This window comes from Dendrobates tinctorius, unplaced genomic scaffold, assembly GCF_039654945.1.
Source record: "Dendrobates tinctorius isolate UK_male_01 unplaced genomic scaffold, ASM3965494v1 ptg000315l, whole genome shotgun sequence".
NCBI lineage: Eukaryota > Metazoa > Chordata > Amphibia > Anura > Dendrobatidae > Dendrobates > Dendrobates tinctorius.
Genome location: NW_027361982.1, coordinates 5,951,036 through 5,978,946, shown reverse-complemented (window position 1 = coordinate 5,978,946; position 27,911 = coordinate 5,951,036). Strand labels below are relative to the sequence as shown.

The 27,911-nt window shown below is 50.8% G+C and overlaps 1 protein-coding gene across 4 annotated transcripts; it reads right to left on the bottom strand.

Moving 5' to 3' along the window:
* Positions 1-9: 9 nt before the first annotated feature.
* On the bottom strand, positions 10-27,902 carry RING1 (ring finger protein 1). Of its 4 annotated transcripts, none has more exons than XM_073561345.1 (7): positions 27,797-27,902; positions 18,347-18,440; positions 18,104-18,264; positions 17,433-17,648; positions 17,056-17,355; positions 16,698-16,875; positions 10-653 (listed from the first exon to the last, which is right to left on the bottom strand). In XM_073561345.1, the coding sequence occupies exons 1-7, from the start codon at positions 27,808-27,810 to the stop codon at positions 552-554; spliced, it is 1,065 nt and encodes a 354-aa protein (XP_073417446.1). In that variant the 5' UTR covers positions 27,811-27,902; the 3' UTR covers positions 10-551. The 4 variants fall into 4 exon arrangements, with proteins under 4 accessions (XP_073417446.1, XP_073417447.1, XP_073417448.1 ...); XM_073561346.1 differs by having other exon boundaries at positions 27,727-27,825; XM_073561347.1 differs by lacking the exon at positions 27,797-27,902 and adding an exon at positions 27,676-27,694.
* Positions 27,903-27,911: the final 9 nt, after the last annotated feature.

The following is a 27,911-nucleotide window of genomic DNA, read 5'->3' as shown; positions in this document are numbered from 1 at the left end:
ACATTTAGACTCCGTATAGAAAGTATATATTGCTGCTGTCATAAATTTTCCTAGACACAAAAAAAAGCAAAGAAAATTCTAAAAAGTAAATGATCTAGTATAAAAAAAACCTATTACATTCTTAGGAAAATCCCAGCAGAATATAGTATATGTCATATAAATTAATGAGATCCCACACGAAAACAAGGAGCACAATGGATGACGACGACATGTGATGTGCAGTGAAGGCTGGGGCGCAGCGCGGTGCTGACACTTATGATGCAGACTGGGGAAGCAAAGCTGCTGCAGAGAAGGATCCCACTCTCCATGGTGGGGTCCGTCATGTCTTTATTGTGCTCCTTCGCCGGGAGTTGTAACACCTGCACCAGTTGCTCCCTCATCTGTATAAGCATCACTGCGGGTGAGGGTGGTGTCACAATGTTGGCGTTTCTACCATAGGTCTCTCGGTTTGCTGCGCACCCCCTCTGCTGTCATCACACAACAGAAACAGTCTAGATTTATTTTTGTTTTGTTTTTTCAGTCCATCTTTTCATATGGTTCAGGAGTCAGAGTTACTTCTGCTCCTTGGTTGGGGCGTAGTACAACTCCAGGGGTTTGCTCACCTTCCAATATTTCTCATTAACCAGCTCTAGCGTTAATGAACCGTTCAGAGTCTGAGGATGGAAAGAAAAAAAAAAGAGAATTAAAGTTTTACTTTTACCCTCTTGCATATAACGAGGTTCAGACCCACTGTAAACCAAGGCATCATTACACCAGATACATCTTCACACACTTACTCATCTTGCCCTTTAGACTCCAGTGACATCCAGAGCTGAATTTATAATTCTACTATACCTCAAGTGCATTATAGTTTAAAAGGGTCAATGGACAAGAAAATCTGCAAAATACAGTAAGTTTAGTGGCATAAACTAATGAACAGAAGAGGTGATGTAAAGAAAAGTGTCTGATTGCCGCTATTACAATAGGTGCATCTGTAGTATAACCCATGAAGCTTTTAATGTCTGATCATTAACCCCTTTCTGACATGAGACGTCCTATCCCTTCCACGGTACCCAAGCCCCTATGACTGAAGACGGGATAGTACGTCTAAGCGATCAGCGGTGCTTCGGGGGGTTCGCCGGGTGTCAGCTGATTATCAGAGCTGACATCCGGCACTATGTGTCGGGCGGTCACAGACCGCTCCTGGCACGTTAACCTTTGGCACGTTAACCTTTGGCACACTGCGATCACACATGATCGCAGTGTACAGGGGTATTAGGGAAGCATCAGCAGGGAGGGGGCTCCCTCCGTGCTTCCTTGAGATTCCCCGAGTAGCACGATGTGCTGTGCTGCTTGGAAGGTCTCCTTCCAATATGGCCGCGGGGGCCTGCAGGAAGCCTGTGCAGTGCTTGTCAGATCGCTGTCCAAACTGTCCGATTAGCGATCTGACACATTATTATATTGTCCCGGGGGGACATTACTGTAAAAAAAAGAAAAAGAAAGAAGGTGTAAAAATAATTTTAAAAAAATCCCTAAAATTTAAAAAAAAAAAATTCCTTAAAATTCATTTTTTTGGAAATACAAAAACAAAATAAAAGTACACATTTAGTATTGCCGCGTCCGTAACGACCCGCCCTATAAAACTGTCCCACTAGTTAACCCCTTTAGCGAACCCCTTAAAAAATAAAAAAAGCAAAAAACAATGCTTCATCATCATACCGCCGAACAAAAAGTGCAATAACGCGAATAAAAAGACGGATATAAATAACCATGGTACCGCCGAAAACGTTATCTGGTCCCGAAAAAATGAGCCAGCACACAGCGTCATCAGCGAAAAAATAAAAAAGCTAAAAAGCGATCAAAAAATGTCACGTGCCCGAAAATGGTACCAATAAAAACATCAACTCGTCCTGCAAAAAATAAGACCTCACATGACTGTGGGTCAAAATATGGAAAAACTATAGCTCTCAAAATGTGGTGATGCAAAAACTATTTTACAATAAAAAGCTTCTTTTAGCGTATGACAGCTGCCAAACATAAAAACCTGCCATAAATAGTAAGCCAAACCCCTCTTTATCACCCCCTTAGTTAGGGAAAAATAATAATAAAAAAAAAAAGTATTTATTTCCATTTTCCCATTAGGGCTATGGGTGTGTTGGGGTTAGGGTTGGAGTTAGAATTGGGGGGTTTCCACAGTTTAGGCACATCAGGTGCTCTCCAAACGCAACATGGCGTCTGATCTCAATTCCAGCCAATTCTGCATTGAAAAAGTCAAACGGTGCTCCTTCCCTTCCAAGCTCTGACATACGCCCAAACAGTGTTTTACCCCTACATGTAGGGTATCAGCCTACTCAGGACAAATTGCAAAACAACTTTTGGAGTCCAATTTCTCCTGTTACCCTTGGGAAAATAAAAAATTGGAGGCAAAAATATCATTTTCTCGTTCGCCTTATTGGGGGACACAGAGACCATGGGTGTATGCTGCTGCCACTAGGAGGCTGCCACTATGCACAAAAAAAGGTTAGCTCCTCCTCCGCAGTGTACACCCCACCGACCGGCAGGAAATTCCTCAGTTTAGCTTAGTGTCAGTAGGAGGTGGACACGGGTCTTTCATTAGACCCATATCTACCTCGATGTGCGTCGTTCCTTTTCAGGTTTCGCTGGAGGGATACAGGGTGAATAGTCACCTCTGTAGTCCCACGAAGAGGCTGCGAGTACGGTGCGTACTGCTGCCCCGTATCCTCGCAGCTCTCTGCACCAGGACCAGCAGCCTTCCGGGTGGACGCCAACATGCATACGTGTCGGCCTTTCTGAGAGTCCTGGTCGTCCGTCTCCCACCCACTCGCCTGCCAGAGCCTGTCGGTCGGATGAGACGCAGACAAGCTTCACAGAAGGTACCTTATTTTCAGGAGTTTGGGCCCGGGACAGGGTGAGTATTAGATCCCCACTCGGGACTTGGTCAGGAGAGATGGTAGCACTGCGGGTCTCCGTGGCCATCCCGCGCCTCCAGGCACCCTTTTTTTGCGGTCAGCCGCTGTCCCTATCCCAGACAGGGGTCTTTTCCCCGGCAGCGCTCATGTTGCGGTTCCTCCGCGCCGCCCCTGTGCTGACAGGCGGCCGCCGCGATTAATTTAGGCCCCGGCTTCAGTTCGGGCCTACTCCTGTATCGCGGCCACGCCCCCTCCCCTTTCTACTAAGCGGGCTTCTCTCCCGCCCGTTCCAGGCCCTCCCACCGCTCTTCTCAGCCTGTTCCTGGCCAGGGGCGGTGCCGTTTTCAGCAGGCGGTTAACCCCGCCTTCCTTCCCCTGGGAGCGCGTTTTTCCCTGATTCTTCTCAGGCGGTCGCCATCTTGCAGCCGCACAGCTGGACGCCCCTGTCAGCCGGATATAGCTCCCTGGGCCTGTCAGTCGGATATCGCTCTGACCTGCAGCTGCAGAGAGGTGGATACCTTCGTCGCTGGGGTCACCGGACCGTGAGTAGCTCTGCATCTGCAGGCTGACACCCTTCTCTGCACCCTGTCCCCCAACCTTCCGGCACTACCTCAGGTTTCACTATGTCTAACTCCAAATCTGACCGTAACCGCCCTGCGGCTCCCTCCTGCACTCTCGTCAAGTTCTTTGCATGCTCTTCTTGCAATCGCAAACGTCCCTCAGGTCAGTCCACTTCCCTCTGCCTGGATTGTAGCAATCCTATTCAACCTGATGCCGCCCAGGAGCCATCTAGGGCCCCAGGCGAGAGTGAACCCCCCATGCCTGGCTGGGCCTCGTCTCTATCACAGTCAGTGGCAGACCTCACCAGGGTGTCTCAGTCCCTAGTAGCCGTCCTGGATAAATTGCCCCTGGACACCTCTACAGGGTCCAGCAGGCCTCAAGAGGTTCCATCTGAGTCGGCCAGCGTTAGTCGCAAAACACCCAGGCAGTATCCCCAGCCAGAATCCTCTCCTCGCCCCATGTCACCACATAGTCCTTCTCGGCAGCCTCCCTCCCGGGCCTCCTCTCCCGAGTCAGGTGAAGCACTCTCGGACAGGTCAGCTGAGGGGATCTTAGAGCTGGATTCGGACCAGGATGCGAACATGAGGGTTACTGTGCAGAACCTCATTGCAGCGATCCATCAGACCTTTGACATTGCTGACCCTCCTGCGAAATCCTCAGATCAGGAGGTTTCGTTCAGACGGGAGGAAACACCCTCCAGGGTATTCCCTTTACATTCCGAGTTTGGAAAGATTTTTACCAGGGATTTTTCTCCCCTCTCCCGCTCTCTGACCACAATCTTCTTTCATTCTCTATAAAGAACTGCCAGGCTGCTCAGGTCACCCCCACTGTCCAGACTTATAGAAACATACAGGCCATTAACACCCAGAAACTTCTGAAGAACTTGCAGTCTTCATTGGCCCCTATCTCCTCCCTCTCATGTCCTGATTCTGCATTGAAGCATTACAATGAAACACTTCAAAGTGCCCTGGATGAATTTGCACCCCCTATAAATAGAACACCACAACACAGACGGCGACAACCCTGGCACACGGTGCAAACACGTTTCCTGCAGCGGTGATCCAGGTGCGCCGAACGTCTGTGGAGAAAATCCAATCTACACGAAGATTTCATCCATTTTAAGTTTATGCTTAGAACATACAACACTGCCCTTCACCTCTCCAAACAAACCTATTTCAACACCCTCATCACCTCACTGTCCAACAACCCGAAACGTCTCTTTGACACTTTTCATTCTCTACTCAATCCAAGAGTACAGGCCCCAACCACGGAGCTCCGAGCTGACGATCTGGCCAATTACTTCAAAGAAAAAATTGACCAGATCCGACAGGAAATTATCTCCAAATCCCCTCATACCATGCACTGTCCTCCCTCCCCCACTGCATCTAACTCACTCTCTGATTTTGAACCAGTCACAGAAGAAGTAAGCAGGCTCCTTGCATCTTCTCGCCCAACTACTTGCACCAGTGACCCATTTCCGTCACATCTCCTCCAGTCCCTTTCCCCTGCTGTCACCCCTCACCTAACTAAAATATTTAACCTCTCTCTCTCTTCTGGTATTTTTCCCTCCTCATTTAAGCATGCCATCATACATCCACTACTTAAAAAACCATCCCTCGACCAAAACTGTGCCGCTAACTATAGACCTGTCTCTAATCTTCCCTTCATCTCTAAACTCCTGGAACGCCTGGTCCACTCCCGTCTTATCCGCTATCTCTCAGAAAACTCTGTTCTCGACCCTCTCCAATCCGGTTTCCACTCTTTACACTCCACCGAAACTGCCCTCACTAAAGTCTCTAATGATATGCTAACAGCTAAATCAAATGGTCATTACTCCATGCTAATTCTCTTGGATCTCTCTGCAGCATTCGACACTGTGGATCATCAGCTCCTCCTCACTATGCTCCATTCCATTGGCCTCAAGGACACCGTTCTCTCCTGGTTCTCCTCCTATCTCTCCGACCGCTCCTTTACTGTTTCTTTTGCCGGTTCCTCCTCCTCTCACCTTCCCCTTACTGTTGGGGTTCCTCAAGGATCGGTTCTAGGCCCCCTCCTCTTCTCCTTGTACACTGCCCCTATTGGTCAAACCATCAGTAGATTTGGTTTCCAGTACCATCTCTATGCTGATGACACCCAATTATACGCTTCTTCTCCTGACATCACGCCAGCCTTTCTAGAAAACACTGGCGATTGTCTAAACGCTGTGTCTAATATCATGTCCTCACTATATCTGAAACTGAACCTGTCAAAGACTGAACTCCTGGTGTTTCCTCCCGCTACTAATGTACCTATACCCGACATTGCTATTTCTGTGTGTGGTTCCACTATTACTCCCCAGCAACATGCCCGCTGTCTTGGGGTCATACTTGATTCCGAGCTTTCCTTTGCCCCCCACATTCGATCACTGGCTCGCTCTTGTCATCTGCACCTCAAAAACATTTCTAGAATTCGACCTTTTCTTACTTTTGACTCTGCAAAAACTCTTACTGTTTCTCTTATTCATTCTCGTCTCGACTATTGTAACTCTCTTCTAATCGGTCTCCCTCTTACCAAACTCTCCCCTCTCCAATCTGTCTTGAATGCTGCAGCCAGGATCATATTCCTCACCAATCGTTACACCGATGCCTCTACCTTGTGCCAGTCATTACACTGGCTACCCATCCACTCCAGAATTCAGTATAAACTTATTACCCTCACCCACAAAGCCCTCCATGGCTCAGCACCACCCTACATCTCCTCCCTTGTTTCAGTATACCACCCTACCCGCGCCCTCCGTTCTGCTGATGACCTGAGGTTAGTATCCTCAATAGTCAGAACCTCCCACTCCCGTCTCCAAGACTTTACACGTGTCGCGCCAATTCTTTGGAATGCACTTCCCAGGTCAATACGATTAGTCCCCAATCCCCACAATTTTAAGCGTGTCCTGAAAACGCATTTATTCAGACTGGCCTATCGCCTCAACACATTAACCTAACCTATCCCTGTGTGGCAGAGCCAAAAGTTTTACCATAACCAGGTTCCCAGCATCATGTTCCCACATGCTTTATGCATCCATTAGCCCTCTGTGTCTGTACTGTTACACACTTAACATTATGGCTGGTCCATACAATCAGAGCAACTGTTACCACCCACCTTTCGTGTCTACCTCTTTCCTCATAGACTGTAAGCTTGCGAGCAGGGCCCTCACTCCTCTTGTTATTTGTTATAATCTACTGTATGTGATTATTGTTATGCTGTAATGTCTATTGTCTGTACAAATCCCCTCTGAAATATAAAGTGCTGCGGAATATGTCGGCGCTATAAAAATAAAATTTATTATTATTATTTACCAGGGAAAGAGGGGATCCGACCAGACGCTTTCAACGAGGGAAGCGTCTCGGCGTTCTGTACCCGTTTGCTTAAGAACTCACGGACAACTGGTCTGCCTCTCCCTCGGTCGATCCGCCAGTGTCCAGGCTTTCTAATAACACGGTTCTCCCGCTTTCAGGCGTGGCGTCTCTAAAGGATTCTAATGATAGGATCATAGAATCCCTAGCAAAGTCTGCCTTCGAAGCGGCTTCGACGGCGGTATGCCCAATTTTTGCTTCATCTTGGGCAGCAAAAGCCATAGCCACTTGGGCAGAGGATCTTCGTCAGGGCATCCTAGAGAAAGCACAACCAGATCGATTGGCCAATCTTGCCAATCAGATTTCCCATGCGGGGGATTATCTGCTTTCTGCTTCTTTGGATGCCGCATCCTGCGCAGTTCAGGCGTCAAGTAACGTTGTGGCAATCCAACGTACAATTTGGCTCAAGGCCTGGCAGGCGGACCTGTCTTCTAAAAAGTCTCTTACTAATCTGCCTTTTCAGGGAGGGCGCCTCTTTGGATCCCAATTGGACCAAATTATTAAGGACGCCACAGGTGGCACGAGTTCTCTCCTGCCTCAGTCCAAGCCTCGCAGACCCCCACTGAGGCGTCACTGCTTACCGCCATTTCAATACGGCGGAGACCTCCTCCAACCAACAAAGACCGCAGGCACGCCAAGATAGGAAGAAGGTTTTCTTCAGACCCACTCCCCCCTGGCGCTCCCACTCTTCGCAGGGCAGACCACCCAGATCCGGATCTGGACGGCCCACATCAGCATGACTATCCTCGGACTCCCCAGGGTCCCTTCCAATTGGGAGGTCGACTCCTGTTCTTCAAGGACGTCTGGCTGGCCTCAGTAGAGGACACTTGGGTCAGGGAGGTTGTATCGTCAGGATACAAGATAGAGTTCGTCTCTCTTCCACGGGATCGTTTCTTCGAATCCCGTCCTCCAAAAGATCCAGCTTTGATCCCGGGGTTCTTTACGGCCATCGACACTCTCCTCAGTTCCGGGGTGATTGTGCCCGTGCCAGAATCGGAGCGGTTTACAGGGTTTTATTCAAACCTGTTTGTCGTGCCGAAAAAAGACAGGGCGGTCCGACCCATCTTGGATCTCAAGCTGCTCAACAAGAGAGTCCGTCTTCGCCACTTACGGATGGAGTCGGTTCGTTTGGTAATCGCTTCCATGGAGGAGCAGGAATTCATGCGTTCAATAGACATCCAAGATGCCTATCTACATGTTCCCATATTCTCCGGACATCAGAAGTTCCTGCGTTTTGCGGTTCTCCAGGAACATTACCAGTTCGTCGCGCTGCCCTTCGGTCTCACCACCGCTCCCAGAGTCTTCACGAAGATCATGGCTGCGTTGATGGCCTTGTTGAGGATCAGAGGTCTCGTTCTTTTTCCGTACCTCGACGATATGCTGATCAAAGCTTCCTCTTTCCAACAGGCACGCCTAAGTTTGACGATCGTCCTGGACACTCTTTCCGATTTCGGGTGGTTCGTCAACAGGAAAAAGTCCTGTCTGGTCCCTTCTCAACGTCTTGTGTTTCTGGGCCTACTGTTCGACACTCGTCGGTCAAGGGTCTTTCTCCCACAAGAGAAGATTCTCTCCCTGCAGCAGGCTGTACGATCGCTGCACACCACACGATTTCCGTCCCTCCGAACAGCTATGAGGGTCCTGGGAAAGATGGTGGCGGCGATAGAGGCAGTTCCCTTTGCCCAATTTCACGCCAGACCTCTCCAACACGCCATTCTGTCGAGGTGGAACAGGTCGCCTCTGTCCCTGGATCGCCCTGTTCGTCTTTCATGCCGGATCAAGCGGTCACTCAACTGGTGGTTGACGTCTCCTCTCATCCTCTTGGGGCGGTCTTTTCTTCCTGTTCACTGGCAGATTGTAACAACGGATGCCAGCCTCCTCGGTTGGGGTGCAGTGTTCCGCAATCACACTGTTCAGGGTCGTTGGTCGACTCAAGAATCTGCTCTGCCGATCAACGTCCTAGAGATACGAGCGATCCATCTGGCTCTCGTCCACTGGGAGAGGCTCCTCAGGGGCCTGCCTGTCCGGATTCAGACAGACAATGCCACATCGGTGGCATATGTCAACCGCCAAGGAGGGACACGGAGTGTCTCAGCCCTGGCAGAAGTGTCCAAGTTCCTTCAGTGGGCAGAGATTTCGGTACCGACAATCTCCGCGGTACACATTCCCGGTGTAGACAACTGGGCCGCCGACTTTCTCAGCCGCGAGGGTCTCGCGGCAGGAGAGTGGTCCCTACAACCGGAGTTATTTCTTCAGCTCTGCAGTCGTTGGGGAACCCCGAACGTAGATCTGCTAGCTTCTTGCCTCAGCAGGAAGGTCCCACAGTTTGAATCCAGAGCTCGAGATCCTCTCGCAGTGGGCGCCGACGCTCTGGCCATTCCTTGGTCACAGTTCGAGCTCCCCTACCTGTTTCCTCCCCTGCCTCTTCTTCCCAAGCTGTTGAAGAAGATCAAAGCAGAAGGAATCCCAGTCATTCTCATCGCCCCGAATTGGCCCAGAAGGTCTTGGTTCGCGGACATTGTCAACCTTCTTGCGGACGCCCCCTAGAAGCTTCCAGACAGGGCAGATCTGCTGTCTCAAGGTCCGATTTGCCACCCCAATTCTCGGCCGCTCAATTTAACGGCGTGGCTGTTGAGACCGAGGTTTTGAAACGAGCAGGATTCTCCAGTTGAGTAATTCATACCATGATCCGAGCCAGGAAGCCATCATCTTCCAAAATTTACTACCGTACTTGGAAGGCCTATTTCACTTGGTGTGAGGCCAATAACATCGCGCCTATGTGTTTTTCGCTCCCTTCAGTTCTGGCGTTTCTTCAGGCAGGGCTGGATGCGGGGCTTGCTCTCAGTTCCTTGAAGGGTCAAGTTTCGGCGCTGTCCATTTTATTTCAGAAGACTTTGGCCTCCCGCCCTCAGGTCAAAACCTTTCTTCAGGGTGTGGCTCACACAGCTTCTCCGTATCGAGCGCCCGTGGATCCATGGGATCTTAATCTGGTTCTTGAGGTTCTGCAAGGTTCTCCCTTTGAACCTCTCAGAGAAGTCTCCATTTTCCTTCTCTCCTGGAAGGTAGCCTTTCTGGTGGCCATCACCTCCATCCGGCGCGTGTCGGAATTGGTGGCTCTTTCCTGCCGCTCTCCTTTCCTGGTACTTCACCAGGACAAGGTAGTTCTGCGGCCTCCGCCCTCTTTTCTTCCGAAGGTGGTGTCCTCCTTTCACCTCAATGAAGATATTGTTCTGCCATCCTTCTGTCCGAGTCCATCTCACCCTCGGGAGCGGTCCCTGAACAAGCTGGATCTGGTCAGGGCGATGAGAGTCTGTCTAGGACGTCTTCCTTGCGAAAGACAGACTCTCTTTTTGTCATTCCAGATGGGGCGCGGAAAGGTCACCCGGCTTCCAAAGCTACTATTGCTCGCTGGATCAGATCGGCAATTTTGGAGGCCTACCGGGTTAAGCATCGAGTGGCCCCTCCGGGAATCAGAGCGCACTCTACCCGGGCAGTGGGTGCTTCCTGGGCGGTACGCCACAGAGCCTCCGCGCTGCAGCTTTGCAGAGCTACAACCTGGTCTTCGGTTCACACGTTTGTGAAATTCTACAGGGTCCACACCTACGCTTCGGCGGACGCCAGCCTAGGTAGAAGGATTCTGCAGGCAGCGGTGGTGAGTCCACTGGCCTGATGGAAGTTTGTTTCCCACCCCAGGGACTGCTTTGGAACGTCCCATGGTCTCTGTAAAATCTGTTTCTCGGAGCCTTCATTGGGGGACACAGCACCCTCCCATGTTCTACAACTCCTGTTCTTACTTTGGTTGATTTGGTTACAGTTGAGTTGTTTGTTCTGTTTTCAATCTATTGTTACTTCTACTGCTTTCTCACTAACTGAGGAATTTCCTGCCGGTCGGTGGGGTGTACACTGCGGAGGAGGAGCTAACCTTTTTTTGTGCATAGTGTCAGCCTCCTAGTGGCAGCAGCATACACCCATGGTCTCTGTGTCCCCCAATGAAGGCTCCGAGAAACAGATTTTACGGTAAGCAACCCAAAAATCCTGTTTTTTGTGGAAAAAAATATGATTTTTTTATTTTTATGGCTCTACGTTATAAACTTCTGTGAAGCACTTGGGGGTTCAAAGTGCCCACCACACATCTAGATAAGTTCCTTGGGGGGGTCTAATTTCCAAAATGGGGTCACTTGTGGGGGATTTCCACAGTTTAGGCACATCAGGGGCTTTCCAAAGGCAACACGACACCCGCAGACCATTCCATCAAAGTCTGCATTCCAAAACGTCACTACATCCCTTCCGAGCCCCGATGTGTGCCCATACAGTAGTTTTCCCCCACATATGGGATATCAGTGTACTCAGGACAAATTGGACAACAACTTTTGGGGTCCAATTTCTCCTCTTACCCTTGGGAAAATAAAACAAAATTGGGGACTAAAAGATCATGTTTGTGGAAAAAATATGATTTTTTTATTTTCATACCCTGGCATTATAAACTTCTGTGAAGCACTTGGGGGTTCAAAGTGCTCACCACACATCTAGATAAGTTCATTGGGGGGTCTAGTCTCTAAAATGGCGTCATTTGTGGGGGGTTTCCACTGTTTAGGCACATCAGGGGCTTTCTAAACGCAGCATGGCATCCGATCTCAATTCCAGCCAAAAAAGTCAAATGGCACTGCTTCCCTTCCGAGCTCTGCCATGCGCCCAAATAGTCGTTTACCCCCACATATGGGGTATCAGCGTACTCAGGAAAAATTGCATAATAACTTTTGGGGTCCTGATACCCTTGGGAAAATAAAAATTGGGGGTGAAAAGATCATTTTTGTGGAAAAAATATGATTTTTTAATTGTACGGCTGTACGTTATTAACTTCTGTGAAGCCCTTGGGGGTTCAAAGTTCTCACCACACATCTAGATAAGTTCCGTGGGGGGGTCTAGTTTCCAAAATGGTGTCATTTGTGGGGGGGTTTCCACTGTTTTGGCACATCAGGGGCTTTCCAAACGCGACATGGCGTCCGATCTCAATTCCAGCCAAAAAAGTCAAATGGCGCTGCTTCCCTTCCGAGCTCTGCCATGCGCCCAAATAGTCGTTTACCTCCACATATCAGGTATCAGCGTACTCAGGACAAATTGCACAATAACTTTTGTAGTCCAATTTCTCCTGTTACCCTTGGTAAAATAAAAAAAATTGGACCTGAATTATTTTTTTTGTGAAAAAAAAGTAATATTTTCATTTTTTTTTTAAACATTCAAAAAATTCCCGTGAAGCACCTGAAGGGTTAATAAACTTCTTGAATGAGGTTTTGAGCACCTTGAGGGGTGCAGTTTTTAGAATGGTGTCACTTTTGGGTATTTTCTATCATATAGACCCCTCAAAGTGACTTCAAATGTGATGTGGTCCCTAAAAATAAAATGGTGTAAAAATGAGAAATCGCTGGTCAACTTTTAACCCTTATAACTTCCTCACAAAAAAATGTTTGTTCCCAAATTGTGCTGATGTAAAGTAAACATGTGGGAAACGTAATTTATTATATGTGTGCCATATCTCTGTGATTTAAGGCATAAAAATTCAAAGTTGGAAAATTGCGAAATTTTCACAATTTTCGCCAAATTTCCATTTTTTTCCCCACAAATAAACGCAAGCTATATCAATGAAATTTTACCACTATCATGAAGTACAATATGTCACGAGAAAACTGTCAGAATCACCAGGATCCATGGAAGCGTTCCAGAGTTATTACCTCATAAAGGAACAGTGGTCAGAATTGTAAAAAACAGGATTTTTGGGTTGCTTACCGTAAAATCTGTTTCTCGGAGCCTTCATTGGGGGGACACAGAGACCATAGGTGTATGCTGCTGCCACTAGGAGGCTGACACTACGCACAAAAAAAGGTTAGCTCCTCCTCCGCAGTGTACACCCCACCGACCGGCAGGGAATTCCTCAGTTAGTGAGAAAGCAGTAGGAGAAGCAACAGAATTGTTGAAAACAGAACAAACAACTCAACTGTAACCAATCAACCAGAAAGAACAGGAGCTGAAGAACATGGGAGGGTGCTGTGTCCCCCAATGAAGGCTCCGAGAAACAGATTTTACGGTAAGCAACCCAAAAATCCTGTTTTCTCGTTTGCCTTATTGGGGGACACAGAGACCATGGGACGTCCCAAAGCAGTCCCTGGGGTGGGAAACAAACTTCCATCAGGCCAGCGGACTCACCACCGCAGCCTGCAAAATCATTCTACATAGGCTGGCGTCCGCCGAAGCGTAGGTGTGGACTTTGTAGAATTTCACAAACATGTGAACCGATGACCAGGTTGCAGCTTTGCAAAGCTTCAGCGAGGAAGCTCTATGGCGAACCGCCCAGGAAGCACCCACTGCCCGGGTAGAGTGCGCTCTGATCCCCGGAGGAGTCACTCGATGCTTAACTCGGTATGCCTCCAAAATTGACGATCTGATCCAGCGAGCAATAGTAGCCTTGGAGGCCGGGTGACCTTTCCGCGCCCCATCTGGAAGGACGAAAAGAGAGTCTGTCTTTCGCAGGGAAGCCGTCCTAGACAGCTAAGACTCTCAGCGCCCTGACTAGGTCCAGCTTGTTCAAGGACCGCTCCCGAGGATGAGATGGACTCGGACAGAAGGAAGGCAGAACAATATCCTCATTGAGGTGAAAGGAGGACACCACCTTCGGAAGAAACGAGGGCGGGGGCCGCAGAACTACCTTATCCTGGTGAAGAACCAAAAATGGCGAGCGTCAAGAAAGAGCCGCCAATTCCGACACGCGCCGGATGGAAGTGATGGCCACCAGAAAAGCTACCTTCCAAGAAAGGAGAGAAAGAGAAACATCCCTGAGAGGTTCAAAAGGAGGACCTTGCAGAACCTCAAGAACCAGATTAAGATCCCATGGAACCACGGGCGCTCGGTACAGAGGAGCCGTGAGAGCCACGCCCTGAAGAAAGGTTTTGACCTGAGGGCGGGAGGCCAACGTCTTCTGAAAGAAAATAGACAGCGCCGAAACCTGACCCTTCAAAGAACTGAGGGCAAGTCCCGCATCCAGCCCTGCCTGAAGAAACGCCAGAACAGAAGGGAGCGAAAAGCACATGGGCGCGATGTCATTGGCCTCACACCAGGTGAAATAGGCCTTCCAAGTACGATAATAAATTTTGAAAGATGATGGCTTTCTTGCTCGGATCATGGTATGAATTACTCGATCGGAGAATCCTGCCCGTTTCAAAACCTCGGTCTCAACAGCCACGCCGTTAAATTGAGCGGCCGAGAATTGGGGTGGCAAATCGGACCTTGAGACAGCAGATATGCCCTGTCTGGAAGCTTCCAGGGGGCGTCCGCGAGAAGGTTGACAATGTCCGCGAACCAAGACCTTCTGGGCCAATTCGGGGCGATGAGAATGACTGGAATTCCTTCTGCTTTGATCTTCTTCAACAGCTTGGGAGGAAGCGGCAGAGGAGTTTGAACTGCGACCAAGGAACGGCCAGAGCGTCTGCGCCCACTGCCAGAGGGACTCGAGACCTGGAAACAAACTGTGGGACTTTCCTGTTGAGGCGAGACGCCATCAGGTCGACATCCGGGGTTCCCCATCGACAGCAGAGCAGATGAAACACCTCCAGATGTAGGGACCACTCTCCCGCCGCGAGACCCTCGCGGCTGAGAAAATCGGCGGCTCAGTTGTCTACGCCGGGAATATATACCGCGGAAATTGTCGGGACAGAAATCTCTGCCCACTGAAGAATCTTGGACACTTCTGCCAGAGCTGAGACACTCCGTGTCCGTCCTTGGCGGTTGACATATGCCACCGCTGTGGCATTGTCTGTCTGAATCCGGACAGGCAAGCTTCTGAGCAGCCTCTCCCAATGGACGAGAGCCAGAGAGATCGCTCGTATCTCTAGGACGTTGATCGGCAGAGCTGATTCCTGAGTCGACCAACGACCCTGAACAGTGTGATTGCGGAACACTGCACCCCAGCCGAGGAGGCTGGCATCCGTTGTTACAATCTGCCAGTGAATGGGAAGAAAAGACCGACCCAAGTGGATAAGAGGTGACGTCAACCACCAGATGAGTGACCGCTTGACCCGGCATGAAAGATGTACAGGGCGATCCAGGGACAGAGCCGACCTGTTCCACCTCGACAGAATGGCGTGCTGGAGAGGTCTGGCGTGAAATTGGGCAAAGGGAACTGCCTCTATCGCCGCCACCATCTTTCCCAGGACCCTCATAGCTGTTCGGAGGGACGGAAATCGTGTGGTCTGCAGCGATCGTACATCCTGCTGCAAGGAAAGAATCTTCTCTCGTGGGAGAAAGTCCCTTGACCGACGAGTGTCGAACAGTAGGCCCAGAAACACAAAACGTTGAGAAGGAATCAGACAGGACTTTTTCCTGTTGACGATCCACCCGAAATTGGAAAGGGTGTCTAGGGCGATCGTCAAACGTAGGCGAGCCTGTTGAAAAGAGGAAGCTTTGATCAGAATATCGTCGAGGTACGGAAAAAGAACGAGACCTCTGATCCTCAACAAGGCCATCAGCGCAGCCATGATCTTCATGAAGACTCTGGGAGTGGTGGCGAGACCGAAGGGGAGAGCGATGAACTGGTAATGTTCCTGGCGAATCGCAAAACGCAGGAACTTCTGATGTCAGGAGAATATGGGCACGTGTAGATAGGCATCTTGGATGTCTATTGAACACATGAATTCTTGCTCCTCCATGGAAGCGATTACCGAACGAACCGACTCCATCCGGACGTTCCAGGGGAAGAAGGGCGGCGCTAACCGCCAGGCTGAAAGAGGCACTGCCCGCTGGCCAAGAATAGGCTGGGGTGCAAGAAGGAGGTGGTGGGAGGACCTGGAACGGGCGGGAGAGAAGCCCGCTTAGTAGAAAGGGGCGGGGGGAGTGGCCGCGACGCTGAAGTAGGCCCGAATTGAAGCCGGGGCCTAAATTAATAGCGGCGGCCGCCTGTCAGCACGGGGTCGGCGCGGAAGTGCCGCAGACGCTGCCGCAAAAGAAACCTGTCAGGGGGGAATGGAACGGGCTGTAAGAGAGAGAGAGTGAAGGCTGCCTGGATGCGCAGGATAACCGCAGGTGTCCGCAGCGCCACCGCATCCCAAGGGGAACGCTGCCACCGTGTCCACTGAGGAGACCAAAGGGTCCCAATACTCACCCATCCCGGGCCCGAAGAAAGGTATCAAATTCCTGAAGGACGTCTGCGTCTCGTCCAACCAACAGGCTCTGGTAGGCGAGTGGGTGGGAGACGGACGACAAGGACCCCTTGAATCGCTGACACGTCTTCGTGTTGGCGTCCGCCCGGAAGGCTGCTGGTCTTGCTACGGAGAACTGCGAGGATACGGGGTGGCAGTACACGCCGTACTCACAGACTCCTTGTGGGAGTACAGATGTGACTATTCACACTGTATCCCTCCGGAAAAACCTGAAAAGGAACGACGCACATCGAGGTAGATATGGGTCTAATCAAAGACCCGTTCCCACCTCCTGCTGACACTAAGCAAAACTGAGGAATTCCCTGCCGGTCGGTGGGGTGTACACTGCGGAGGAAGAGCTAACCTTTTTTTGTGCATAGTGTCAGCCTCCTAGTGGCAGCAGCATACACCCATGGTCTCTGTGTCCCCCAATAAGACGAACGAGAAATTGGCCCGGTCATGAATGTGCAAACCAACCTTGGGGGTAAAGGGGTTAATGGTCACTTCTCTGACTGGACCCATTTACCGGCCTGTATACATTGGTGATATGGAACACAGAACCGGGGGTAGTATCAGAGCAGTGCTGCCTGTTCTGTGTGTCTGGCGAACATGCACATCTATACGTCCTTTACATAACGTACTGCACGGTATGTACTCACTGTGTACTGTCCTCCTGCAGCCCCCGCACAGATATATATTGTATACTGCTTCTCGCTGACCTCCCCCAGGGTTACTCCATCTGCTCCTCCTCTCTGCGCTTGCTCCTCCAGGGCGATGCGAAGAGCCAAATACTTTGAAAGATGATCGACTGTGGCGTTTGCTGTGGTCTTCACAAACCTGAAGGAAGGAGAAGTGGTCAAATCCTGCAAATCTGAGCCGAGTCCTCCCACATGGGGCCAGTATGAGATGCATCATGCAGGGCATCTGTACATTCAGAATTTAAAGTGAATGTGACCTGGAGTTACCCCAATAATCCACGCTGCATCGTGTCAATAAGTACGAGCTCAGAGGCATCACCTGGTTTGGCTGTAGCCATCTTTCTCCACCAGTAGAGGATGGGCCCTGAATACCAGCTCAATCTCACTGCCTGCTTCTCCCATTCCTTGTGGATCCGGACTCCTCATCCCACCCTCGTGTGACATGTCCGGCTCGGCCCCAGAATCCTCCGAGGCTCGGGATCTCTTGCGGCTCGGCCCTGCCTCTTGGTTGCTGTGCACAGACGGGTTGCTGACGTGCGAGCGGCTGTCACAGTTGTCTTCTCCGCCACTGAACGTTGTGTTGTCTGATTCTTGCTGGTGTTTCCGCACTCGCTGGGCCCTAAATATAGGAGAGGAAAAGTCAAAAAGATCTGGAGGTTTCCCGTTACCTCTCAGGTCCTCACAATTCTGCTCTACCTGTTCATGGCTTGCATTTTTAGACCCTCCTCGATGCTGCTGCTCAGAGCGTGCGGGTTGTGCAGCCGACTCAGCTTTGCCAGCACTCGGTCCTGATGTGCTTCATACTCGTCTCTGCTGGGGTAGATCTTGGAAATTAAAGCATCAAAATTTGGATCGGGGCGGAGGGATCGTTTAGAAACAAGCTTCTTCCTGCATGTGGGACATTCCTTGTTCCTAGGGTTAAAAGTGAGAATGATCATGACTCTGTGAGCTGTACATCACCTTATCCAGGCTCTTTATTTAGGACTTTACTGGACCCCTATGGGGGCATGTAGTGAGCAATACAGCCTCATGTAAGCTTATGGGCGCAGACATCCAAGGTACGGCCACCAGTGATGCCATAGATTGATGGGCCTGTGTCAGTGGATAGCAGAGGATACACACTTTACTGTCCTATGACCTGCCACAAATGTCAAATAGATGAAACTTCTACCTATAGTAAAACAGTAAACTAACCAGCCTCCAGCCAACATCTTTATTATATTCTAGGGCCATTAACAAACAGCCAAGTTAATAGTTTGGGGTCCCAGCTGCAGAACCAGTTCCTATCAGGCATCATCCAGTGCAGTGTTCATCTCACTAGTAGTGCTGTCTACGACTATACATCCGGATGCTCCAGTAATACTGACCCACTTCGCAGCGCAGTGACGATACAGTCCGAACAGAAACGGTGCAGACATTCTTTGGTTGTCATTGTGTTCTTCAGCATATCCAAACAGATGGGACACATGAGCTCACTGTGGAGGCTCCGAGGGGACACTGCGATCTCCGTACCGTCCATGATGGCCTCCTGCAGACACATCAGTGACCGTTACCCAACGTCCACAAGACGGGATACAAGAATCTACAACGCTCTTAAGCCTGTGTCGTACCTGTGGTGTGCGGTGCAGCTCATACAGACTGAGCTCCCACGTCTTGCTGGAGCATTGCGCACTAACTGGAGTCGCCATCTTGACACCGGCCGTTCTACGAGGGAAAATAAAAAGTTAAAATCTTACAGCCAAAGAATACATAATCTAAAAACAGGACGCATACTGAATGCAGTCAGACACTGATGGAGGAAGGGGGCAAACGAAACTACTTCCTACGCCATCTAAAAATCGGGGTGTACAAAAAACAGCTAGAAAACAATGTCCTGAAGGAGGCGATCCAGTCCCCAAATATTAGTACATGGGATCGATAGTCAAAGAGCAGCACGTAATCTTAGCTCAGACCTGTCTCCTCCATTATATCACAAGCTATCATCAAAACCTGCTGTATATGGTTTCCTGATGTGTTCGATCCCTTAGACGTGCTTCACATAGGACTTAATGATCCCTACATTGGTAATTAGTGGGGGATTCCATAAGATGATCCTACATTTATTACATGTTGGGCAATGGCCATCTAGGGTCCAGAAAAAACTTCCTGAACAGATCCAGGTTCTGCAGCAGTAATACACCATTCCTTAGAAATAAAAAGTGTGACGTTTACAGTATAAGTGTCTGTAGGCCGTTCATTCTGCAGACAATTGTCCTGTGACTCTAAAAGCAAGCCCTACAATCCCAGCTATGCAAGCGACAGTGACTGATGCAGGACCCACCGACAATGTATGCTTCATTACTGCGGCTACACATGGATACGATCCACTGGCCCCTACAAAGCCATTTAGGCTAAATGTTGAAACTTCCAACAGGTTCCGTTTCCGTAAAGAGGATCATGCGCGACATTCAGTGGATGACCCCCCAGCACTGCCAGCCTGCAGAGATCTTCCATAAGATATATCATACACACTTCTGAGATCGCTTTGTAATGGATCCAGCTAACAAAAAAATAACAGATTCCAAAGTTTCCATTTGATGGATCACTTTGAAAACTGAAACTTTGGTTATGTTTGCATTTTTCTAGCGGCATCTGCAGGGTTGGGCTGAGCGCTTAGTAACTAATCTGTTAAACAATTGACAACTTATACATTTTCAATAGACAATACACTTCCAATATTCTTAGGTCACAAAAAAGGAGATTTTTGTGTACTCACTGTAAAATCTCTTTCTCTTAGCCTCTAATTGGGGGACACAGAACCATGGGTGTTATGCTGGTGTCTACTAAGAGGCGACACTATGCATAATCTGAAAAAGAATAACTTTGGCTCCTCCTCTGCAGTATACACCCCTGGACGGCGTCAGCCTTCTCCAGTTTTGTGCAAAAGCATTAGGAGGAACGTAGCAGAAATAACATATCCATGCCTGTAAGAAGGCTACTATGTACGAGCTCACAGAACAATATGAGAACTCAACCGTAACAACGGCCCGTAAGGGCAACAGGTTGGGAGCTGTGTCCCCCAATTAGAGGCTAAGAGAAAGATTTTACGGTGAGTACACCAAAATCTTCTTTACTCTGTCGCCTCATTGGGGGACACAGAACCAAGGGACGTCCTAAAGCAGTCCCTGGGTGGGAAGCAATGGACGAATATTGTGCTAGCAGGTCCCTAAACTTGGGGCACTGCCGCCTGCAGAACCCATCTATCCAGGCTCGCATCCGCTGAGGACTGGGTATGAACACTATAGTGTTTTGTAAACGTGTGTAGGATAGTCCAAGTGGCCGCCTTACACACTTGTTGTGCCGAAGCCTGGTGCCGAATGGCCCAGGAGGCCCCTACTGCCCGCGTAGAGTGTGCCATGATACCGGCTGGAAGAGAATTGTTAAGTCGGTAAGCCTCTTGTATGGTGGACTTGATCCACCTGGCAAGGGTAGCTTTGGAAGCCGGCAGACATTTGCGAACGCCTTCCGGAAGAAGGAAAAGGGAATCAGACTTCCGGAAGGGCGCAGTCCTAGACACGTATATACGCAATGCCCTGACGAGGTCAAGCGTATGCAGAGCCTTCTCCACTCTATGAACCGGAACCGGACAAAGGGATGGCAGTGAAATTTCTTCATTGAGGTGGAAGGTGGACACAACCTTCGGAAGGCAGGATGGTACTGTACGGAGAACCACCTTGTCCTGGTGAAAAGCTAGGAAAGGCCGTCTACAGGAGAGTGCTGACAATTCAGACACCCTGCGCAGCGAGGTGATTGCCACCAGAAAAACCACTTACTGTGACAGGACGCGGAGTGGGACTTCTTTAAGGGGTTGGAAAGGTGGTGCCTGTAATGCTGTCAGGACCAGGTTAAGATCCCACGTTTCCAGTGGGCGTCTGTAGTGGGGAACCAACCGGGAAACTCCCTGGAGAAAAGTCCTTACTTGCGGCTTGTTAGCAATACGCCTTTGGAAAAGCACTGAAAGCGCTGACACCTGGCTCTTAAGCGAGCCTAGGGATAGCCTGGCGTCCAGGCCCGATTGAAGAAAACCAAGTACCTTCGGGAGGGAATAAGGGAGTGGGACCTGTCCACGGGATTCGCACCAGGTAAAGAAAGCTCTCCAGGTACGATAATAAATCTTGGTGGAGGCTGGCTTTCTTGCCCTGATCATGGTTGTGATGACGTCTGGTGAGAGCCCTGCTTGGGTTAGAACCCAGGTTTCAAGGGCCACGCCGTCAAATTGAGAGCCCCTGAGTTCAGATGGTAGAACGGACCTTGTGAAAGAAGGTCGTGACGGTTGGGGAGAAGCCAGGGGGCGTCTGCTGCAAGTTGCACAACGTCGGCGTACCATGTACGTCTGGACCAGTCCTGCGCTATCAGGATGGTTGGAACTCCCTCTTGTTTGATCTTCCTCACGACTCTGGAGATCAGGGGGAGGGGTGGAAAAAATGTACAGAAGCTGGAACTGCGTCCAGTCCTGGACCAGGGCATCCGCTCCGAGCGACCGCGGGTCCTGGCCATGAAATTGGAGACCTTGGCATTCAGATGGGATGCCATTAGGTCCACGTCCGGGGTCCCCCAGCGATGGCAGATCTGGTGAAAAATTTCGGGATGGAGAGACCACTCCCCCGCGTCCATTCCTTGTCTGCTGAGGAAGTCGGCTTCCCAGTTGACTTGTCCACACCCGGAATGTGTACCGTTGAGAGTACCGACCTCGTCTCTTCCGCCCAGTGGAGGATATGTGCCACTTCTCTCATCGCCTGGGCACAGCGGGTCCCGCCTTGGGGATTCACATATGCCACCGCCGTGGCATTGTCCGACTGTATCCTTATGTGAGAGGCTGCCAGCAAGCGATGAAAGGCTCTCAGTGCCAGGAAGATGGCCGGAATTTCCAGAATATTGATGGGCAAGGTCGCTTCCGCTGGTGACCACTTGACTTGTGCCCTGTGATGTAGGTGCACCGCACCCCAACCTGTCAGGCTTGCATCGGTGGTCAGGACCTTCCAGTGACCTGGGAGAAAATATTTTCCTCTTGCAAGCGAAGTTGGCTTGAGCAACCAGTGTAGGGACCTCCTGGTTGACGATGGCAGCCGGAATTCCCTGTCAAGGGAGAAGGGATTCCTGTCCCAAGACTTGAGGATGGCAAGTTGAAGAGGCCTGAGGTGAAACTGGGCAAATGGTACCGCCTCCATTGCTGCTGCCATCCTGCCGAGGACTCTCATGGCAAACCGGAGGGATCGGGAAGGATTGCAGAGGAGTATGCGAACTCCCAGACGGAGAGACTGTGTCTTGTCCCTGGGTAGGAGCACCAGACCCCTGGAAGTGTTGAATAGCATCCCCAGGAAGGTCAGGGCCAGACTCGGGGTAGTCGATGACTTTTGTAGGTTGACTAACCAGCCTAGGCGACTCAGTGTCCATTGTGATTGAGACACTGTCCTCGCAGTCCTTGAAGGTGGAAGCCTTGATGAGAAGGTCATCCAGGTATGGAACGACTACAATGCCTCTGGAGTGTTGAACGTCCATGGTAGCTGCCATGACCATGACCTTGGTAAACGTTCTTGGAGCCGTGGCAAGCCCGAACGGGAGAGCCACGAACTGGTAGTGGTCCTGGTTGATCGCGAACCTGAGAAACCGTTGATGGGCGGAAGCAATTGGTATGTGCAGGTATGCGTCTTGTATATCTATGGGGGCGAGATATTCTCCCTGCTCCATGGACGCAATGATGGACCGAAGGGAGTCCATGCGAAAATAACGGACCCGTACATATTTGTTGAGCTGTTTTAGGTCTAGTATGGGCCGGACATTGCCTCCTTTCTTGGGGACTACGAATAGATTGGAGTAGAACCCTCGGAAGCATTCGTTCACAGGAACCGGTACTACAACTCCTGCTTGAAGGAGAGAGGAGACCGCTTGGTGGAAGGCACGAGCCTTGTCTGGCAGTTTTGGTGGAACAGAGAGGAAGAACCGGTTCGGTGGACTGGAAGTGAACTCTATCTTGTATCCGGAAGACACTATTTCCCTGACCCACCTGTCTTCTGTAATAGCAGCCAGACTTGCTGAAAGAGTAGAAGTCGCCCGCCTACTGGTGGGGTGTCTTCCGGAGTTTGAGAGTCATGATGAAGCGAAGTTCTGAGGTTTTCCTCCCTTGGGTTTCGCTTGGCCTGCTTTCGACTGCCAGGTCCTGTCCGGCCTCTGTACCGCCCGTGGGTTGTCCCTGCGTGGAGAGCAGTTACGATTTTGTGCTGGGCGCGAGACGGACCAGCCTGAAGAATTCCGAAAGGATCGGAATCGTGTTTGGTTACGCCGTTTGAACATGCGTTTAGGTTTCAGCTGGAGAGAGGTACTCTTACCCCCAGTGGCGTTGGATATCATTGTGTCCAGCTTTTCACCAAAAAGCCGTCCACTAAGGTACGGGAGATGCGTGAGGGACTTCTTTGAGGCCGCATCCGCTTTCCATTCCCGCAGCCAGAGGATACGCCGGATCGTGATGGCGTTTGCTGCTATCCCCACTACACCTCTTGCAGAGTCCAGGGCTGCATGAAGCATGTAATCTGTTACAACTGCTATTTGAGCCGCTTGGTCCGAAAGCCAGGAATTTGAAGCTTGAAAACCATCTTGCAATGCTTTGGCCCAAGCTAGAATGGCCTTGGCCGCCCAAACTGAAGGGAACGCGGGGGCCAGGGAGGCCCCTACCGCTTCGAAAACTGAACGAGCCATGCGTTCTACCTGCTGGTCTGCTGCGTCCCTGAGGGTTGAGCTATCTGGCATTGAGAGTAGGGGATGTGCTGCTAGCCTAGAGACTGGGGGGTCCACTTCGGGTGGGTCTGTGGTGTCCTTCTGTGGGAAGGGGTACCTTGCTTCCAAATATTTGCGATTGGCAAATTTCTTCTCAGGCTGCAAGAACTGCTTAGTAAGTATCGTCTGAAACTCCGGGTGATTAGGGAAGACCTTAGGTGGTTTCAGGACACTTTCAAAGCAAATTTTGTGTCCTGGGGCTTCCGGGGTTGGATCAGAAATTTCCAGCACCTGATGGATGGAAGAGACTATGTCCTCAACTAGTGCTGTAGTGCTAGGGGGACAAGGTACCGCAGACCTCTCCGTTTCGTCTGAGTCACAGATGTCTTCCGAATCCTGCGTGTCACTAAGGCAATCCCTGATGGGCAAAGTGGAGTGGAGGTCTGCTGTGGTCGGAGATCGCTGTGGGGATCTGCGTTGTCTGTCTCTGGTAGGGGACGGTCTAGGTGACCTGGAATCACGGTGTCTCTCCCTGGAGGGAGATGACCGTGTGATATGGGATGACGCAGAGGACCGCGACCTGTGGGTTCGCTTACGTCTGAGTGTCGGAAACGGCATGTTCCCGAGACAAGCTATCCTTTTGCTGGGTAACGTTCATAGCCGAGACATGCCCCTGCAGAGCCTGCAGCAGTGTGGAGGTTAGATTATCTATGGACTGTGTCATAGACTGTGACATCTGAGCAGCCCATTCCGGGGTGGTAGCCGATGCTGAAGCATTGGTAGGGGCTTCCTGGGGTTCTGACCCAGTGTTTTGGATGCAATCCCGGCAATGCGGGTACGTGCTACCACTGGGGAGAGTGGTTTTGCAGGCTGTGCAGAATGCATAAAAACAGTCCTGCCTGGTTCTCTTTCTCGAACTTATAGGTGATATGGATTCACAGCTGAGTAAAGAGAACCCAGCTGTGATCTTACCCCACCAGTGTGCACCTAGGTCCAGCGCCGACAAATCACAGTCCTGTGCACCCCGGAGACTGCCGACATCGCTGTGGGCGTCCTGTCAGAGATGGCTTGCGGCAAAAATGGCCACCGGGACGCTGAGGAGGAGAAGGGGGCGGAGAGCTGAAAAGGGCGCCAGGGCTATGTAAAAACGCGCCCTTTATGCCTCGATCCGCCTCTTCTATGACACTATAGAGTGTCATAATCGTCATCCGGGGGCGGGGAGAAGGCGGCGGCTTCAGCTAGGCCGAAGCCGCGGTCTAAATTAGAAGCCTGATGCCCAGGATGGCTCCAGAGCGGCGCGGATGTCCGGGAGGGGGTCGGATCTGAACCAGACCTGCCCCGGATTGAGAGACAGAGTAGCGGTGGGGCCAGCAGCGATAGCGGTGTCCGTATGGGGGGTCCCCCTGAGGCGCTATGGAGCCGGTGCTGCCGCAGAGACAGGGGCGCAGGGAGCCCTGTCTCTGTATGTGCCATGTCTGCTTGCACTCGTCCCCAGCCCCAACAGGAGCTCGCAGCGGGGCTGGGGTCCCAGGCTGTTTGAGGCCTGTTTCACACATCCGTATTTTAACATCAGTCAAAATCCGCCGTTTCGCAAAAAAAACGGATCCGCCATTTTGCTTGGCGGATCTGTTTTTTTCCCATTGAGTTGCATTACCGGCGGATCTTGAGGGATGGCCATCCGTTGGATCCTTTTTTTGCGGATCCGCCAAAATTTTGGCGTCCGCCGACATGCCTGGACAGACAATGCAACGTTTTTTCGGGCGACCGGATCCGCATTTTACATTGCGCATGCCCGGAGGATTTGCCTCGGCCGCAAATTTAACCCTAAACCCTGTTCTAGCGGCTGAAAAAAGTTCTCTCTCGACAGCGGTTCCTTTAAAATTCTTCCTTCGACGGATCCGTTAAAACAACGGTCCGGTGCCAAACGTTGTGGTCAGTACAGGAACAGATCCGTTGTCCGCCATTTTAGCGGATTTTAACTGAGGAAAAAATAATGCGTGAAACAGGCCTAAGCTGCAGAATGCTGCCTTATATAGACCGTACCTGAGGCGTCTCAACTTAATGCCCCCAGAGGGGGATTAAGGAGGGTGCGTCTGTCACCATCAGGGGTCTTCATCCTCGCCTCGACCTCAACCCAGACCCCAAAGAGGTTGGGGAAGGAGGGGGATCTCGACTTCGAACCAGTACCCGAGGGACTGGGGAAGGAGCGACATGGGGAATGACCATCTCCACTTCAACTGGGCACCCCATAATAGGGGGCCAAGGAAGGAGCCATGCCGGGAGTCTCGCTAGAGACCCACTTGTCTTCATCTGTAATCCGTTGAAGAATAAAAATCTTCAGGTGTGCCTCCTTGCGACACTAAGCAAAAACTGGAGAAGGCTGACGCCGTCCAGGGGTGTATACTGCAGAGGAGGAGCCAAAGTTAATCTTTTTCAAATTATGCATAGTGTCGCCTCCTAGTGGACAGCAGCATAACACCCATGGTTTTGTGTCCCCCAATGAGGCGACAGAGTAAATAAAAATTGTGTAGAGTCACACAACATGTTTATTTGAACAAAACAAAATAAATGAAGAATGGGTCCTGTAAGGAGATGTTAAGTTTTTTGGAGGTGATCAAAAGTGAGATTTTTTTTTTGTCAGTGGAAAATACTTCAGACGATGATTTATTTTTGGCAGATTTTCAGCTCATTTTTTTGCAGCCTTTTGATTGGTTGCTGCCTAGTTTGAGGAGCATTCCTTTCAAATAAGTAATAGCTTTCTCTCCCTCGCTTTTTTGTCCCCTCCAGGATTTTTTCAAAAACTCTTCACGAAAAAATGAAAAACCTGAAAAGACTCCTGATATTAGCAGGAAAGTGGATTGTCCATAGCCGTAAGGTTTTTGAGAAGGATTTTGATGCAGATCTGCTTAAAAAATTTGGTGCACATCTCCTTACTGAATATTTTATTATTTTTACATTCTACTCACACAAAGTGAAATAAAAACTGACAAGAGAGTCTGACGGCTTTTCTGATCAGTTAGTTCTTAACCGATTTCATGACCTCTGCTGGATGCCAGTGACTGTACAGCTCCGTCTTAACCAGTAGTTTGTTACAATGTGTCAGTTTTAAGCCACTGAGGTTTAGATTGAATACAATTGTAAGAAACCCTCAGCTGTGAGGAGTGATCTGTGCACATAAGCGGAGTCTCCCCAACAAAAGTGAAGTCTTAACACATCACAGGAAAAACCCTCCGACCAGCCATTCCTCGGGGAGGAGGGTCCCCCCTTCGAGCAGACAGTCCCGGGGGAAGAGTCCCCCATCCGAGCAGACAGTCCCGGGGGGGGGGAGGAAGGTTCCCGCCTTCAAGCAGACAGTCCCGGGGGAGGGGGGAAGGTTCCCCCATCCGAGCAGACAGTCCCGGGGGAAGAGTCCCCCATCCGAGCAGACAGTCCCGGGGGGAGGAAGGTTCCCGCCTTCAAGCAGACAGTCCCGGGGGGAAGAGAGTCCCCCATCCGAGCAGACAGTCCCGGGGGAGGGGGGAAGGTTCCCCCCTCCGAGCAGACAGTCCAGGGGGAAGAGAGTCCCGGGGGAGGGGGGAAGGTTCCCCCCTCCGAGCAGACAGTCCAGGGGGAAGAGAGTCCCGGGGGAGGGGGGAAGGCTCCCCCCTCCGAGCAGACAGTCCAGGGGGAAGAGAGTCCCCCATCCGAGCAGACAGTCCGGGGGGGCGGGGGGTTAGGTTCCCGCCTTCGAGCAGACAGTCCCGAGGGAAGAGAGTCCCCCATCCGAGCAGACAGTCCCAGCAGATCCCCCCAGTGCATGGACAGTCCTGGGGAGACCCCAGCATACAGACAGTCCCAGGTGGTCCAACTTTCCTGGTCTACCCCAGGGACCCCAATGCATTGTAAATCCAAGGAGCCCCAAACTGTATAGTCTCTCCACAGCCGCTCCCTCTCATCCAGCAGCAGAAGCATGTGGTTTTCGCATTCTGCCGAACTACAACTCCCAGCATGCTGCCCTCATCTAAGGCAGAGGGTTACCATATGAAACTGCACTACAAGTCCCAGCACACACTTCCAGCGTCAGCAATATAATCAGGGGCCATTGCTAGAAGCTGGAGCCGCACTCTATTACACCAGTCCTCTCCAGAACACTGCACGCTGGTCATTGTAGTTTCACAGCAGGCACACAACGCTCACTGCAGGCACATACATTGCATTCAGGCGGCCATTAGCACCTCCCGCTCTTATACCGGTCACTTACGTCACGTAAACTCCGGTGCTCGGTGAAAAAAAAAAAAAAAAAAAAAAGACAGAACAACAGGAAGCTTTACCTGCTTCCGGTCATTCGTCACTTCCGGCGAGCGGTGGTGAGCTTCTCACAGAGACCTGGCAACGGTGAGCCTGGAAACTCCGCCCAGTGACCCACATCAGCCAATCAGTCAAGGA

Coding starts and splice junctions, on each gene's coding strand:
- RING1 (XM_073561345.1), bottom strand. Junction 18,265..18,346: donor AGCTGCACCGCACACCACAG/GTACGACACAGG, acceptor ATGTGTCTGCAG/GAGGCCATCATGGACGGTAC. Junction 17,356..17,432: donor AAAATGCAAGCCATGAACAG/GTAGAGCAGAAT, acceptor TCCTATATTTAG/GGCCCAGCGAGTGCGGAAAC.